The sequence below is a fragment of the Halyomorpha halys genome, unplaced genomic scaffold (genome assembly GCF_000696795.3).
Source record: "Halyomorpha halys isolate HHAL.00 unplaced genomic scaffold, Hhal_1.1 Scaffold358.1, whole genome shotgun sequence".
In the NCBI taxonomy this organism is placed as follows: domain Eukaryota; kingdom Metazoa; phylum Arthropoda; class Insecta; order Hemiptera; family Pentatomidae; genus Halyomorpha; species Halyomorpha halys.
The window spans coordinates 54,751-68,032 of NW_027105142.1; the positions used below are offsets into that span (position 1 = coordinate 54,751).

General features: G+C 30.2%; 1 protein-coding gene across 1 annotated transcript in view; it reads right to left on the bottom strand.

Annotated features, from left to right (window-relative positions):
• LOC106681673 (uncharacterized) overlaps positions 1 to 13,282 on the bottom strand; it is a 72,313-nt gene that overhangs the window by 16,488 nt on the left and 42,543 nt on the right. Inside the window, exons 10-15 of the mRNA XM_014422119.2 lie at positions 12,978 to 13,119; positions 10,354 to 10,406; positions 7,720 to 7,827; positions 6,378 to 6,520; positions 917 to 1,003; positions 55 to 552 (exon numbers count right to left, since the gene is read on the bottom strand). Coding sequence (XP_014277605.1) covers positions 55 to 552; positions 917 to 1,003; positions 6,378 to 6,520; positions 7,720 to 7,827; positions 10,354 to 10,406; positions 12,978 to 13,119 — 1,031 coding nt within the window. The remainder of the gene's footprint in view (positions 1 to 54; positions 553 to 916; positions 1,004 to 6,377; positions 6,521 to 7,719; positions 7,828 to 10,353; positions 10,407 to 12,977; positions 13,120 to 13,282) is intronic.

The following is a 13,282-nucleotide window of genomic DNA, read 5'->3' on the forward strand; positions in this document are numbered from 1 at the left end:
TGATTTATAATTTTAAAACATAAATAATCATTTATGAATAAACAAAAAACTTACGTAACGAATTTTTTAAAAAATACTTGTATAGCTCCTATAATGTCACAAATATACATTGCTTGTTCCTCCAACATCGACTGCTTTTCATCAAGTTTTTTTTCCTCCATTTCGATAAGGTCCCAATCGGCTGATAATACCGATTCATAACCCTCGTAATCTTCACCATAAGGGTCAAACTCGTCGTAATATCCCTCTAGGATACGCCTGCATGTTCTCATTGATCTACCCCTTAGGTAAGCTGGATACCATTCACAGGCTGCTTTGGCTTTCTCTAATTCAATTGTGAATTTAACATTAACACTTGCTTTTTCCAGTGCTGTCAGATTGTTTTGCAGCCTAACTCCAGTTAACTTTGTCAAACACTTATTCAGTCTTGTAGTGATGTATTTGATAGTATTGATCTTTTCTCTCATAACTACAAGTGTCTTCAAACCTTTGAATTCATTTAATTGATGTTTGAATGTGCTCAATATTGCATGTCCACATTCGAATGCGGATCTGAAATGAAAAAAAAAAATATTATTTACGAAATGGTGTTGTGATAATTAGAGAAAATTTATTTCACATCATAACCCAAATTAATGATAGATGTTATGAAATCAAAAGAATATTTTACTGAGATTGGAGTTGTCTGCATTCATTGTAGATTCAGAACATTGTCTTACTTTGATATCGTTCAGAGTAACGAATTATTTGGAAAAATATAAAAGTGAAAATAAAGTGTTAAGGGTTTCCTTGAAAGTGGGTACATTGTAGAAGACAACTATTTTTCCATTGTTTACTGAGGCTAAGATTTTTCTAATTCAAATAGAATTTTCTTTTTTAGTTATCAAGGACAAATATACATGTGTTCTCTACTCACTTTAACGGTTCGTTGAATGATTCTTCCACCACATTATTACTTAATATTGATGTTCTTTTCCCATTTTTGACATGTTTGTTTTGCATTCTGTAATAGAATGTGTTAATTAAGTTATCTTATATAGGCAGTGAAGTATTTATTAAAAATGTTTTAATAAATATAAACAGCAATATAATTTAAACAGTTCACCTTGTTTAATTTTAATTAATAACAGAGTCAAAGTTATTTAATGATACTGAAATTTAGTTATAGTGTTTTAGTAAAAATATATCCTCGGTAGTAGAGCCGTTCTGATGCGCTGACCAGAAGTCCACTTCAGCAGAGCCCGAGATGGTACAGATCCATGTGGGAGCCACACAGTTGACATTCCGGAGTCGGTAAGCTCTTATTTGATGAAGATGTACATGGTGCGTTCACAAGTTTTATCACTATTCTCAAAACCAAAAATGTATTAAAATTTTTAATCAGAGAACTTCAGGTCTTCAATATATGACTCTCGGGCATCAACTCTCTGTTTCTAGTTTTTTTTCATTGTCAATATGCTCCATGGGATTCCTCAGGTCTTTCTTAATTTGATGATACAAAATGAAGTCGCTTGGAGCTAGGTCGGGGTTGTATTGTGGCTGCGGAAGGTTTACCATGTTGAATTTGGCCAAAACTTCTGTAACTACGTCCAAATCTTCCAGACCTTTTTTGCCCTGAGTTTAACCTCAAAGGAGTGATGCAGAAAGAATCTGTTCCTGTTTGACAGACTGTCAAAGGTCGGTTTCACGTTGGAGTCCTCCGCTGTTTGAAAAATCGAGATCAAAGATGACTAGTTTCTACACTATGAAAATGTTCCCTTTGAAACGTCGCAAGCAGTATCTGGAGTTTTGGCCAAGTTAAGTGTGACCACACTACGCAGCCACTCTACAGCCCCAATCTAGCTCCCAGCGATTTCTTTTTGTTTTCCTGAATTAGAGAGACCTTTAAGAAAGGCGATTAAACACGATTCGGTTCCGGGCAGCTTCGACGAAGTCCTTTAAAAGCCTTCGCGCAAAGCCTATTGTAGGGAACCTATGAATAATAGAAAATATTCTGGCAGCTGTGTATTGTTGCCCGAAGGTCATGTATTCAAGACTTATGTTCGTTGTAAAAAAATTTTTAATACATTTTTTGATGTCAATTGTTCATAACTCCTCTAACTATAACTACCAAACCATAACAATAAAGTATACCTAAATGTTTAATTTTAACTAAATACAATAATTTATATCAAACTATCAATTGTGTTTATTAAATCTATATATGTCCTCAAATATAGCAATATTGAAGCATTGCCGGGTCAGCTAGTATTTATATATTTTAAAACATGGACTATTCTTTAGAGGGATTTAGTAAGGCACTTGACCCCTAACCCTCGGATTGGAGTCCTGTAGCTATAGTCAAAAACGTTTTTTTCTGTTAAAAAACTGGCTCTTCAATGGGTTAGGGGTTAATCCTGGGGATTGATCATGAATGCTGAAAACATCACCTCTCAGTATAATTGTTGGTCAAGATATATTACGTCCTTATTTACTATTGGAACCAAGATTCTTCATTGCTTTTAGTGGGAGATATTTGGTATTTTGATAATGCTATATAAATATTTCATGATTTTTTTATTTTTCAATTTTTGTTTACTTTGATATATGTAACATTTATCGATATTTCGAAGAACTCCTCCGTCCTCAGGGTTCTCTACAATTTTGAAAACAATGTTACAATGAAATCTGTCATAAAAAAGTCTGTGTATCAATGTATAAATATAAATTATTTGGGAAAGGAAAACTAGTAAAAAAACAAACAATGAAGAACTGATAAATATGTGGAAGGAAAAATGTTCACATAATTTAGGATTAGGTCTAAATTCAATTCCTTATATATATTATAAGTAGAATGACAAAGTGGTTCCCGAATATTTTAAATATATTTTTCATTATCTTTTCAGGCAAAGGCTGTATCATTGATCCCGCCATCTGATTGCTTTGATTGCCCCCAGAACGACCATTATCCTATGATGACAATAAAAATATTGTATAAATAGCTGACAACTTGGACCAACACAACAGAAAACAAATTAAGAGTACAATAGGGGTATTCATGATCTTTAGTTCAACATGTTAAATAGAAAAATATTTCCTTCTTTTACCACATTAAAACGATATTACATATAACATGGCTGATAGTCTGTTATTAGGTCTGTTAAATGGAGAATGATGTCACGCAACAGAACAGCTGAACTCGTCACCATTTTATTTGTTGTCGTGTCAGGTTACTTGCTCACAGTTTGTGTATTAATATTGTTTTAAGATGTTTGAAAAACTAATAAATCAATGGTCAACAATAATAATAATAATGTAATGGCAGTTTTCAATTAGCTCATCTTGATTCTCTTCTTCACAAGTCCTGCACACAAAAGACCAACTAGGCACTCGGAAGCCAAACTATTACACAACTTCCCCTTTACACTCAATTTATGCATAAGTTGTAATAAATTACTTTAATCAAAACTTTGAAGTAAAAAATAAACAATAAGTTTTAGAAGAAAAGGTTTTAAAACAAATTGCTCAAACAATCCGCTAGGAGCTCTTATGCATTCAACATTTAACATGACTTTAAATAGGGCTACTCAGAATCCTATACTTATTACATTTAACATGGTAAAACATTTTACATTTGACACAACATCATGAATAGCCTAAGTACAAGCATGGAAGACATCAATCTAAAGCCGCAGTCGACACGAAGTAGGGCTGACTAGACAACGAATTGGACACACTCGACTAGCCCAAGAATACTTACTGTTAGGAACATCCAGGCCAACATGTAGACAGTGTAACGTACCACTAACTGTTAAACACGTACTGACATTTGCAGGCATTTGATAGACATTTACCATATCGTTTGGAAACTTTACTGAACGATAATAGCCCCCTCATTCCGAAAGTATTTGATTACCTCAAGAAAACAAGTATATAGCAATATATATAATAAACTTTATATATTACATCAATTATAGTCACTTCCTGTCATAGAATAAATAATTTTTTTCTTTTCATTTTACCTATTAATTTTGTTCTTAATATTAACTGTTGTTATGATATCAGGTAATAAATTCTGGTATAGATATAATAGAGATATAGATATATTTGGAATGATTCCAAGAGGGAAGATCAGTCAGTATGCATAGGCAAACATCAACATCGCTGTGGATATATATATATATATATTTTTTAAATGACGAAGTAAGAGTGAATGTACATAGACATAAGGAGGGTATGTGACACGTGAGTGTATGTGTTATAAAATGTGATATTTGTAATAAAAATTAATTTATAAAAAATCTTTTTTACTGATAGTTAACTAATATATGTACAGTTAGTTTTTAGCATTGATTTTACTGTTGCATTGTTTTTCGAAATTGTAGAGAACCATAAGGACGGTGAATTGTAAACATTATTAAATAAACGAGAAATTGGAAAGCAAAAAATCACGAACTATTTATATTGTATATTGAACTTTCGTGTAGAATTGTGTGGTGTTTAATAGAAGTTAATTATTAAAGCTTTAAGGCATATAAAAAAATTTAAGAACTTCTTCATGTGATGGAAATCAATTTCATACTTCTGTTATCCTTCTAAATTTTCAATCTAATCTCTATGTATAACAAAATCTTCCTTTTATTTTTTTTTGGTTTTATAAAATTTTTATTACATTTATATATCGTTTTTAATTAATTACAATTATAGTACTTATAGATTCTTACTAAACTTTCATAATTGTTTTAACTTATTTTGTACTTTGTTGACTCCAATGGACCGTTTGGTGAATCATTTAACAAAGAAAGAAACATTTAATACCTAAAAATTTGTAATCACTTTTTTAAGCTGTCGTTTCGTCGATTTATTGTGGCTATACGATGTTTCATGACGTAATAGGTATGGAGTTATTTCATCCAAATTTTTAAATAATTTAATGAAAACTATGTATAATTAATAGTGAAAATGGATGAGTCTGCCATGTATAGTGAGGAAGAATAAAATATGGCGGTTGTTTCAAAGCATTTGAAAAAAAAAATTAATTGGAATTCCATATCTAACAAACAAAAAACACTAAAAATATGATACATAATTTGAAGAAGAGTAAATTTACTAAAATTGGAGCCCTAACAGAACTATTTACATTAAATAGTTCCCGGAATATTGCTTCTTAAAAAGCAACATTTCATGAAAAATGTACTAAAAAATCAGTAGTTAGAGAATTTATTATGGAAAATCTTTATCTCAGGAACTATGAGACGTAGAGATGTCTATTAGCAATCAAATTGGTGCTAGTTTAATGTGCTATAAAGTATTTTATGACGTTTATCTTTGTAGCAGTAGTAGTTTTCATGGTATTTGCGATAATAAATTCACTAAATGTTGATTTCCAGTTGTTCCGACTGAATTTTTGATTTATGAAAAACTATTTTTCAGAAAGCATTGGACGTACAGATGTCTGTTAGTAAGTAATCACATTAAAGATAGTTTGGATGTTCTATGGAGTAGTTAATAACATTTATCCTTCGTAGGGGTAGTAGTTTTTATGATATTTGCTTTTGAATATGAAATTTCGTCCGAAAAATCCGAACAAATCCACTTATTTTAGCAAATATCATGAAAACTACTACTCCTACAAAGATAAACGTCATAAAATACTTTATAGCACATTAAACTAGCTTTATAAAAGGAAAACAGTTCGGGTGCGGTCGAAAAGACTTAAATAGTCATAAATCTATTTTTTCTGTGCCAAGGTTTCGTTTTGAAGAGCTGTCTCAATGGAGTAAAGCACAAGACATTAGCTTGAGTGCTAATAGAAATCTGTACGTCTCATGGCTTCTGAGGTATAGATTTCCTACAATAAATTCACTGTCTATGATTTTTCAGTACATTTCTTATGAAATGTTGCTTTAAAAAAAAAAAAAAAAATGTATCTCCGGAACTATTGAACGTAAACATATCTGTTAGGGCTGATATTTTAGTAAATTTACTCCTCTTTAAATGATCTTTTATTAGGTTTTTTAGTGTTATCGGTAGTTTTGAGGATATGGAGCTCCGAATGAAAAATTATTTTTTTTAACGTTTTGAAGCAGCCGCCTTTCTTATTCCCCCCAACTATACTTGGCAGACTCATCAATATTGACTAGTAATTATACATACTTTGTATTCATTAAAGTAATAAAAAATTGGGGTGAAATGACTTTTTTCTTCCTGTGGGCTCTTGTACTATTATGCTACTTAGCGTGAACGTTGAAATAAATTATAAAGTAGTCGTAGACTATCTAAATATAAGTTAGATGGCTTATTTTTGATGGAAAATAATACTCGTAAAGTGACAATTGTGGAAGTGATTATCATAAATCATGAAATAAGACGATTTAAATATTTAACAAACACTATACCTTCTTTTTTTTCTGACAACAATATATTTTGTTGCAAACTTTCTAATTGTAACATTGAAAGCTCTGGTTTCTCTAACTACGTATCTTTTATAAAGTTGTTCAATTAACGTCCATTTCTCCTCTATTTTTTTTCGTTCTTCATGCTGCAAAACGTTAAGAAATTGTATTGAATAGTTTCCTTTTTCAGGCCAGGATAGTAAAATGATTTATTTATTTTTTAATATATTGTTTAAGTATTGAATACGTTAAATTACTGCTACCATGCTAAGTAGATTTATCCAACTAGTTCAGAAATAAATTCATTCTTTAACACTTTAGTAAATATGGACAACATATTGTGTAAATAAAATAGTTCTCCTGACATAATTTAAATAAAATAAAGTAAATAAAAAACTTTTATTACCAGTTTGGCAAATTTTTTTTTAGTATTCAAAATATATGTAAAACATTAATATCATTATTGTGAATTATATATTCTCTTGGCAAGAGTGATAACAAATGAAAATAGTAATATTTTTTTTCCAAAAATAGTTAAAATATAAGAGAGAAATGCTTTATTCGGCAGTGCTGCCCAAATAAATAAGGCTGCTAGAACACAGAGAATTCTGGGAAGGATCACTGGAGAAGGAAGGCATGAGAGAGTGAAGTAGGAAGAAAAAAAATTAAAGAAAATTGTTTAAAAAAATAATAATAATGATTAAAATATATTGTATTTAGTTGCTGTTGTTCATTAGGGCTTTAAGGCGTAAAACCCAATGGTCATCAACGCCCATGTTTTCTATGTATTTAGTTTATAGCTTATGGTTGGTTGGTGTTTGAAAACAGGGAAAGTAGGAAAAATATTTTTTTTATCACTGTTGTACATGTATATGTATAAACAATGATAAAAAAAAAAAAAAGCGTTTTTTCCTACTTTTATTTTGTTTTCACTAAGCACCAATCAACTATAAACTAAATATATATAAATATTTCCCCTCATTCTACTTCTACAAAGCCGTATTACATTTTCCATACTCATTCTTTCCCGTTTTTTGTTCTCAATCCTATATATGCTATTCAGTCTATTCCACGCTCTCATACCCTCATTCTTCAGTGATCCGTCACACAAATGCAATGTAAAATGACATTTTTTAATAAATGGAAATAAATCGATAATGAAATACCCAGCAGTAGAAAAATTAAAAAAATATAAATAAAAAAACATGAGTTAAATAAGTAATGCATAAATTTTAAAAAAACATCATATAAGTAAGTTAAAAGAAACGAAAAAGTAAGTTAAAACACAAATTGATAGGTTAAAAAATTAATCAAAAACAAAATAAGAAAAAAATAATTTTTTTACCTCAATATCTTCCATTGGTTTAATTTCACGTTTTTGAATCCTGGCGACTTTTTTAAGGAAATTTCCAGTTTTTATAGCTCTACATTTTCGTTTGTATTCTTTCCTGGTCTGAAAACATAAAAGAGAAGTGATTGAGTAGCATTGTAAGAACACTAGTCGCGCTTAGTAGCATTCACCAATAAATTTCGATAATATTTACTATAATAGTTATTAAAATCTTTTTTAAGTATAATAATTATTAATTCTTCCACACGATCTATACCTTAAAACATTATTTAGTATTTAAATTTCAAAATGAGAAAAAAAAATACTCAAAGCAATAATATTGGGCATGACATATTCCAAGGTTTTGTAAGAAAAGTTTAAGTTTATAAATATGGAGATTCGCTTTCATCTCTTTTATTAAATTTAGCACTGGAAGTCAATTATTTAATTGATCTATAGACGTCATTGATAAGGTTATTAATTTAAAAAAAGAGGTTTATCTCTATGCGTTAATATAACCATACTGGGATATATATGGCATATCTACGTGTATACTGGGTGTTCAATGGAAATCGGATCAATTTTTTTTCACAGCCAAACGGATGATCTAAAAAAAAAAATACCAGAGGAAAACGTTGTAGGTCTGTTTCTATAGTCTATCACTATGAGAACGTGATGGCTCAGTGAGTAAGGCGTTGTGCTATTAACTTCAAATACGGGCGTGACAGACAATTATGTATCATGTAACTATTGGCATGAGTCAACCCTGACGGTTTCGGAAACCTTCTGGGGCCCACACAGGTTCTATAAAGTGGGTACCATTAATTTGAGAAAATTTAGTGGTTGTATATTAGCGGTGGAAAGTTTAATTTAAATTTTTAAGTAACCACTATGACTTTTTAACTGTGATGCAACAAGTACGGTTAATACGTGGCAATATCTTGAGGTTTGTAAATAACATTTAATTTTTAATACTCTCATTTTTAGTCATTAATAATTTATGAATGACCCAGCAAATCCCATTTCGATATATTCAAACTTAATGCCTTTAAGTTATTTTAAAACATGTATTTTCAACGGCATTATTGTTTTTCAGCCTCTTCATTAAATGGAGTCTTGGGTCATGACATGCCACTTATTATGTAATCTTTTCAATTTGTTGAGACTGGTTTTGATTGTTTAAATAAAATAATTTGTGTCTAAGTTAAGTCTCAAAAGACTCTTTATCATTTCTTTAGAAGTCCTAAGTTTCGTCCAAGTCAGCCATCCTCAAGGACAATAACAAATTGAACAATTAAAGGACTTTTAAAGAAATAATAAAGAGTGTATTGAGACTTAACTTGGATATAAATTATTTTATTTAAACATCAACCATTATCTTTATATTAAATAAAATTCCGATTCCACTTGTAGATTTAGTCTTTTTTTTTGTAATAAAGGCAAAAAGTAGTTCCTGAAATGATTTTACCAAAATAATGAAAGAGGAATTGATTTTATGAATTCAATAGGTGTGTGTATTGTGTTATATTATGACAAAAATATAAAATGTTATTTTAGGAAATGGCTTTCCTTCCTTTGTGGATAAAGCATGGCTTATATGCTTTCCACACTGCGCTTTTTGTAAAATGGTTTATCTCCTGTCCACACTGTGCCCTCTTTGTAGAATGCGCTAGCTTTATGTCCTTTAAATGGTCTCATGACACACATTAAAATTGGCCGAACTGAACTTGTTATATATTAGCAGGATATGGTTGCATAAACAGAAAGTGAAATTTTTTATGGTATTATCATGTAGTGTTCGGAAAATGTATTGGTGGGCCTTCCTTCTCCCCAAGGTATTATCCACAAAGGCACAAAATGCCATATCATAAACTAACCTTCCATATTTTTATCGTTATGTTTATTGAACTCAACGTTTCTTAATTATAAAATTAATAAACATTTCGAATTCATACTATCAATTTCCTAAAAAAAAAGTATGCTGCACCTATAATCTCGGAACTATATTTAACAGAACGGGAATGGAAAAATAAATACAAGTGATGTGTCATGTCTCAAGATTTTATTTTATGATGTGTCTGAAAAATAAAGGGTTTTTTGAGACTTAACTTGGATACAAATTATTTTATTTAAACATCAAGCCTTCCGGGGTTCCATATATTCCGATTTATAATAAAATTCCGACTCCACTTGTAGATTTAGCCTTTTTTTTTTTTTAATAAAGGCAAAAAAGTAGTTAGGCGGTGAGAATACTAACGTAAATCGATTATGCTGAATATATGGAAACGAAGTTTGCGGGTTATTTAATAACAATAAATAAAAGTCTTAAAAGTTATGAGCATTTTTAAGAAGAATTCTTCAATCGTACAAATACGTTAATCTTTTTTTGAAGTTTGTATTATATTTTCGTTGATTCCTATTTAAATTAAGACCAGATTAATCTACACAAATCCATTCTTTGCATAAAAGTATATTCTATTGTCTTATGCAAAGAAGTGGATTTATGTAGATGAATCTGTTCTCGATTCAAATAGAAATTAACGGAAATATAATATTTACTACTAAACATGACAACATCATAAATAATGATAATTAATAATAATAAGTCTGAAATACTTTTTATTCTTAATACTGGGCAAAAAAGCTTACCTTGTCATAGGCAATACAGGACATTGTATAGTTTTCCCAAGCTAGAGCTGCAGCTGGAAAAAAAAAAAAAAATTTAAATATCAAAATTAAAATTTTAAAATATATCGATTAAATTATTAATGTAATATATAATAACTCGTATATTTTGTAATGCCATAAAAAACAACAGTTTTTATTGTTTAAAGAAATAATAATATTTATTTTTTACTAATTTAAACTGAAATTTAAGAAGTATTTAAAAAAGCATGGACAAAACATTGTAAAGAAGGATTTGTATAAACCCTACAGTACAATGGCGATGGAACAAAAATAATTTCCCCCCCTTTTTTTTATTTTCAGCTTTCCGTTTTCTTCTAATATTAATTAAATTGTGAAAATATTTCTTGAAATTTATTTTTTCCTTTTCAAAATAGTTTTTTTTTAGCATATTCGTCTTGTACAATTTCACTTGGAGCTGAGCGCCTCTGAGACAGTGATGGCCAAACTTTTCTGGGTCTATAGATAGCACTGGCTATGTTTTATGGCCCCATAATCGGTGCTTGAAATAGTCTCAAAACGGTAGGTTGAATTTCTTTGGGTCAATTTTCATCTCGTTAATTTGTTTTCTCAATGTGATTTAGATTACAATATGTATTTACTGCCAAATAAATAACATATTACACGGATATTTATAAAAATTAATAGTATGGCGTCCATGTCACCGGAGAAGAGCTTTGGCAGTTCATGGAAAGGCGTCCAATTTATTTTTTGAATTTTAAACTTTTATTGTCTACGAAATAATATTCAACTTGACTTATACGGAAGGTTCAATGCAGACCTGCTAGAAAAAAAGGTATTATTTACTTTATTAATTATTTACCCTCACTCCTCCGAAAAAGGAGGGAAAAATCACTTCTTTACCAGACAGCACAAACCTTCTAAAAATTAATTACCCATTCAACGGGGAATTTTTCCCTCTAGAGGGAAATTCAAGAGGGGAATGGACATAAAAACATAATACCAAAAAAAAGTTCTTATTTGAAAACAATTTAAAGGAGATTAGAGGAAACATTCTAATTAAGTCGACCCAATAAATTCAAGAGAATCTTCGAATGTATATCCAAACAGTAGATCAAGGTTTAAATATCAATCCTTAAAATAATACCTTTGGAAAAATAAGGACCTTAATAGTTATAGAAATATAGGAAAATTAGATGTATTTTTAATATAGAGATGGGATGATATTTTATATCCACCCCTCCTCAAACAATCGTAGTGATGTTTATACATCCCTAGTTAGTTAATATAGTAGTGATGAATAAACATCACTACTATATTAATCGATCGTACTATATTTGTATAAACAATAAAGATAATGTGTTTATGAGTTATTTTTAAAAAAATGAATTAAAATATTAAAATGTATATTATCTATTAAGTAAATATACAATAAATGCTTCATTTATAGAGTTTCTGGTTATTGTTTCTAATGATGCTATAAATATATAATATCTAATACTTTTATTCAGTAACGTGTGTTATAATATTAAATATCTAATACGGAAGGTTGTCAGTCAGTAGAGTTACGTTGTCGAAGAAAGTACAAGGATCCGTGAGAAATATCGGTCGTAAACAGGAAAGATGTATTAAATATGGATATTTATCAGTCAGAAGAAGTAAAAGTGGTAGGAACTGCTGCCGAAAAATATCGTGTATTATAACCTAAACTTTAACTAAAGGGGGAACGAAGTAAGCCTGAAGGGAAAGGCATTATCTGTTTTGAAAGGCGGTTGGTATTATAATCTAACCTTATCAATAATCCTAACCTTGGTTGAGGCGCTGCGAGAACTGCGGGCAGCGCTGGTTCAAATCCGGCTTGAGTGGTGAACCTTTTTCATTTCGTGGCGGTCCCCCCACCATGGTTACAATAGTTTTGCTACCTCTAGATAACTCTCCCGTATGTCAGAAATGACCACGAAGGGGTAAAAAAAAAAACCATCTTGTCAAGATGTAATTGTTCACTTTTTGGAGGAGTGTAAGTAAATAATTATTGAAAAAAATATTCAAGAGTGACTTGTAAGTAGGGACAGTTATATTAGCGAATAAACTTTGATTTTTAACTTGTGCTGATCTTCATGAATCAGTTTTTAAATGAAATATTTTTTAACCTATGTTTAACTAGGCTCAAATGAACTCACCAAAGTCTGAACTCCGATTTGTATTATTTAAATATAAAACCAAAATCCATTTAGTAATAGAATAATAAAACTTTGTTGGAACTGTATTGACCTGCTTTCTAGTGATCAGTGGGTTTCCGAGCACTGGGTGGAACACCACATAGATGATATTTGTGTTAAATATTTTTTATCGGTTATGGATAGGAACTGATCTTAGAGAATATATTTACTATCCGTTTCTATCTAACTTACCAGATGGCTTTATACTGCATACTCCCCATCCTAGAAGTAAAGACTGGTAGCAAAGTAGTAACATTGTGACTGTAAATCCACTCAGTTTAGGAATTTTGTAATTACAACTTGGGTGTAATTGACGTACGCTGTCACAGCTACTACAGGACTTATGGGGTGGCTATGTAAGTAATTATAATTTCTAATATCTATCTATATATAATTCTGTTCCAATACCTTCTAAATTTCTTTTTCGAAATAACAATTTTTGTTTCGCAATGATTCGTCTTCTGACTTTTAGTACTTTTTTTTTGAGCCTCTCTCTTCGCCTGTGGTCACGCCTCATGTTGGCTTTATATTGATGAATGTATTGTTCCCGCTGCAAAATGTGCCAATTATTATATTGTGATATTTGTATGTACCATCATTTTGGTGAAAGAACTTTTAGAAAATAGATTTTTATTTTTAAAACAACAGTTTCATAAGAAAATCTCTTCTTTAGTAAATATTTCATAAACTTATTTCTAGTTTTTTTAAATGTT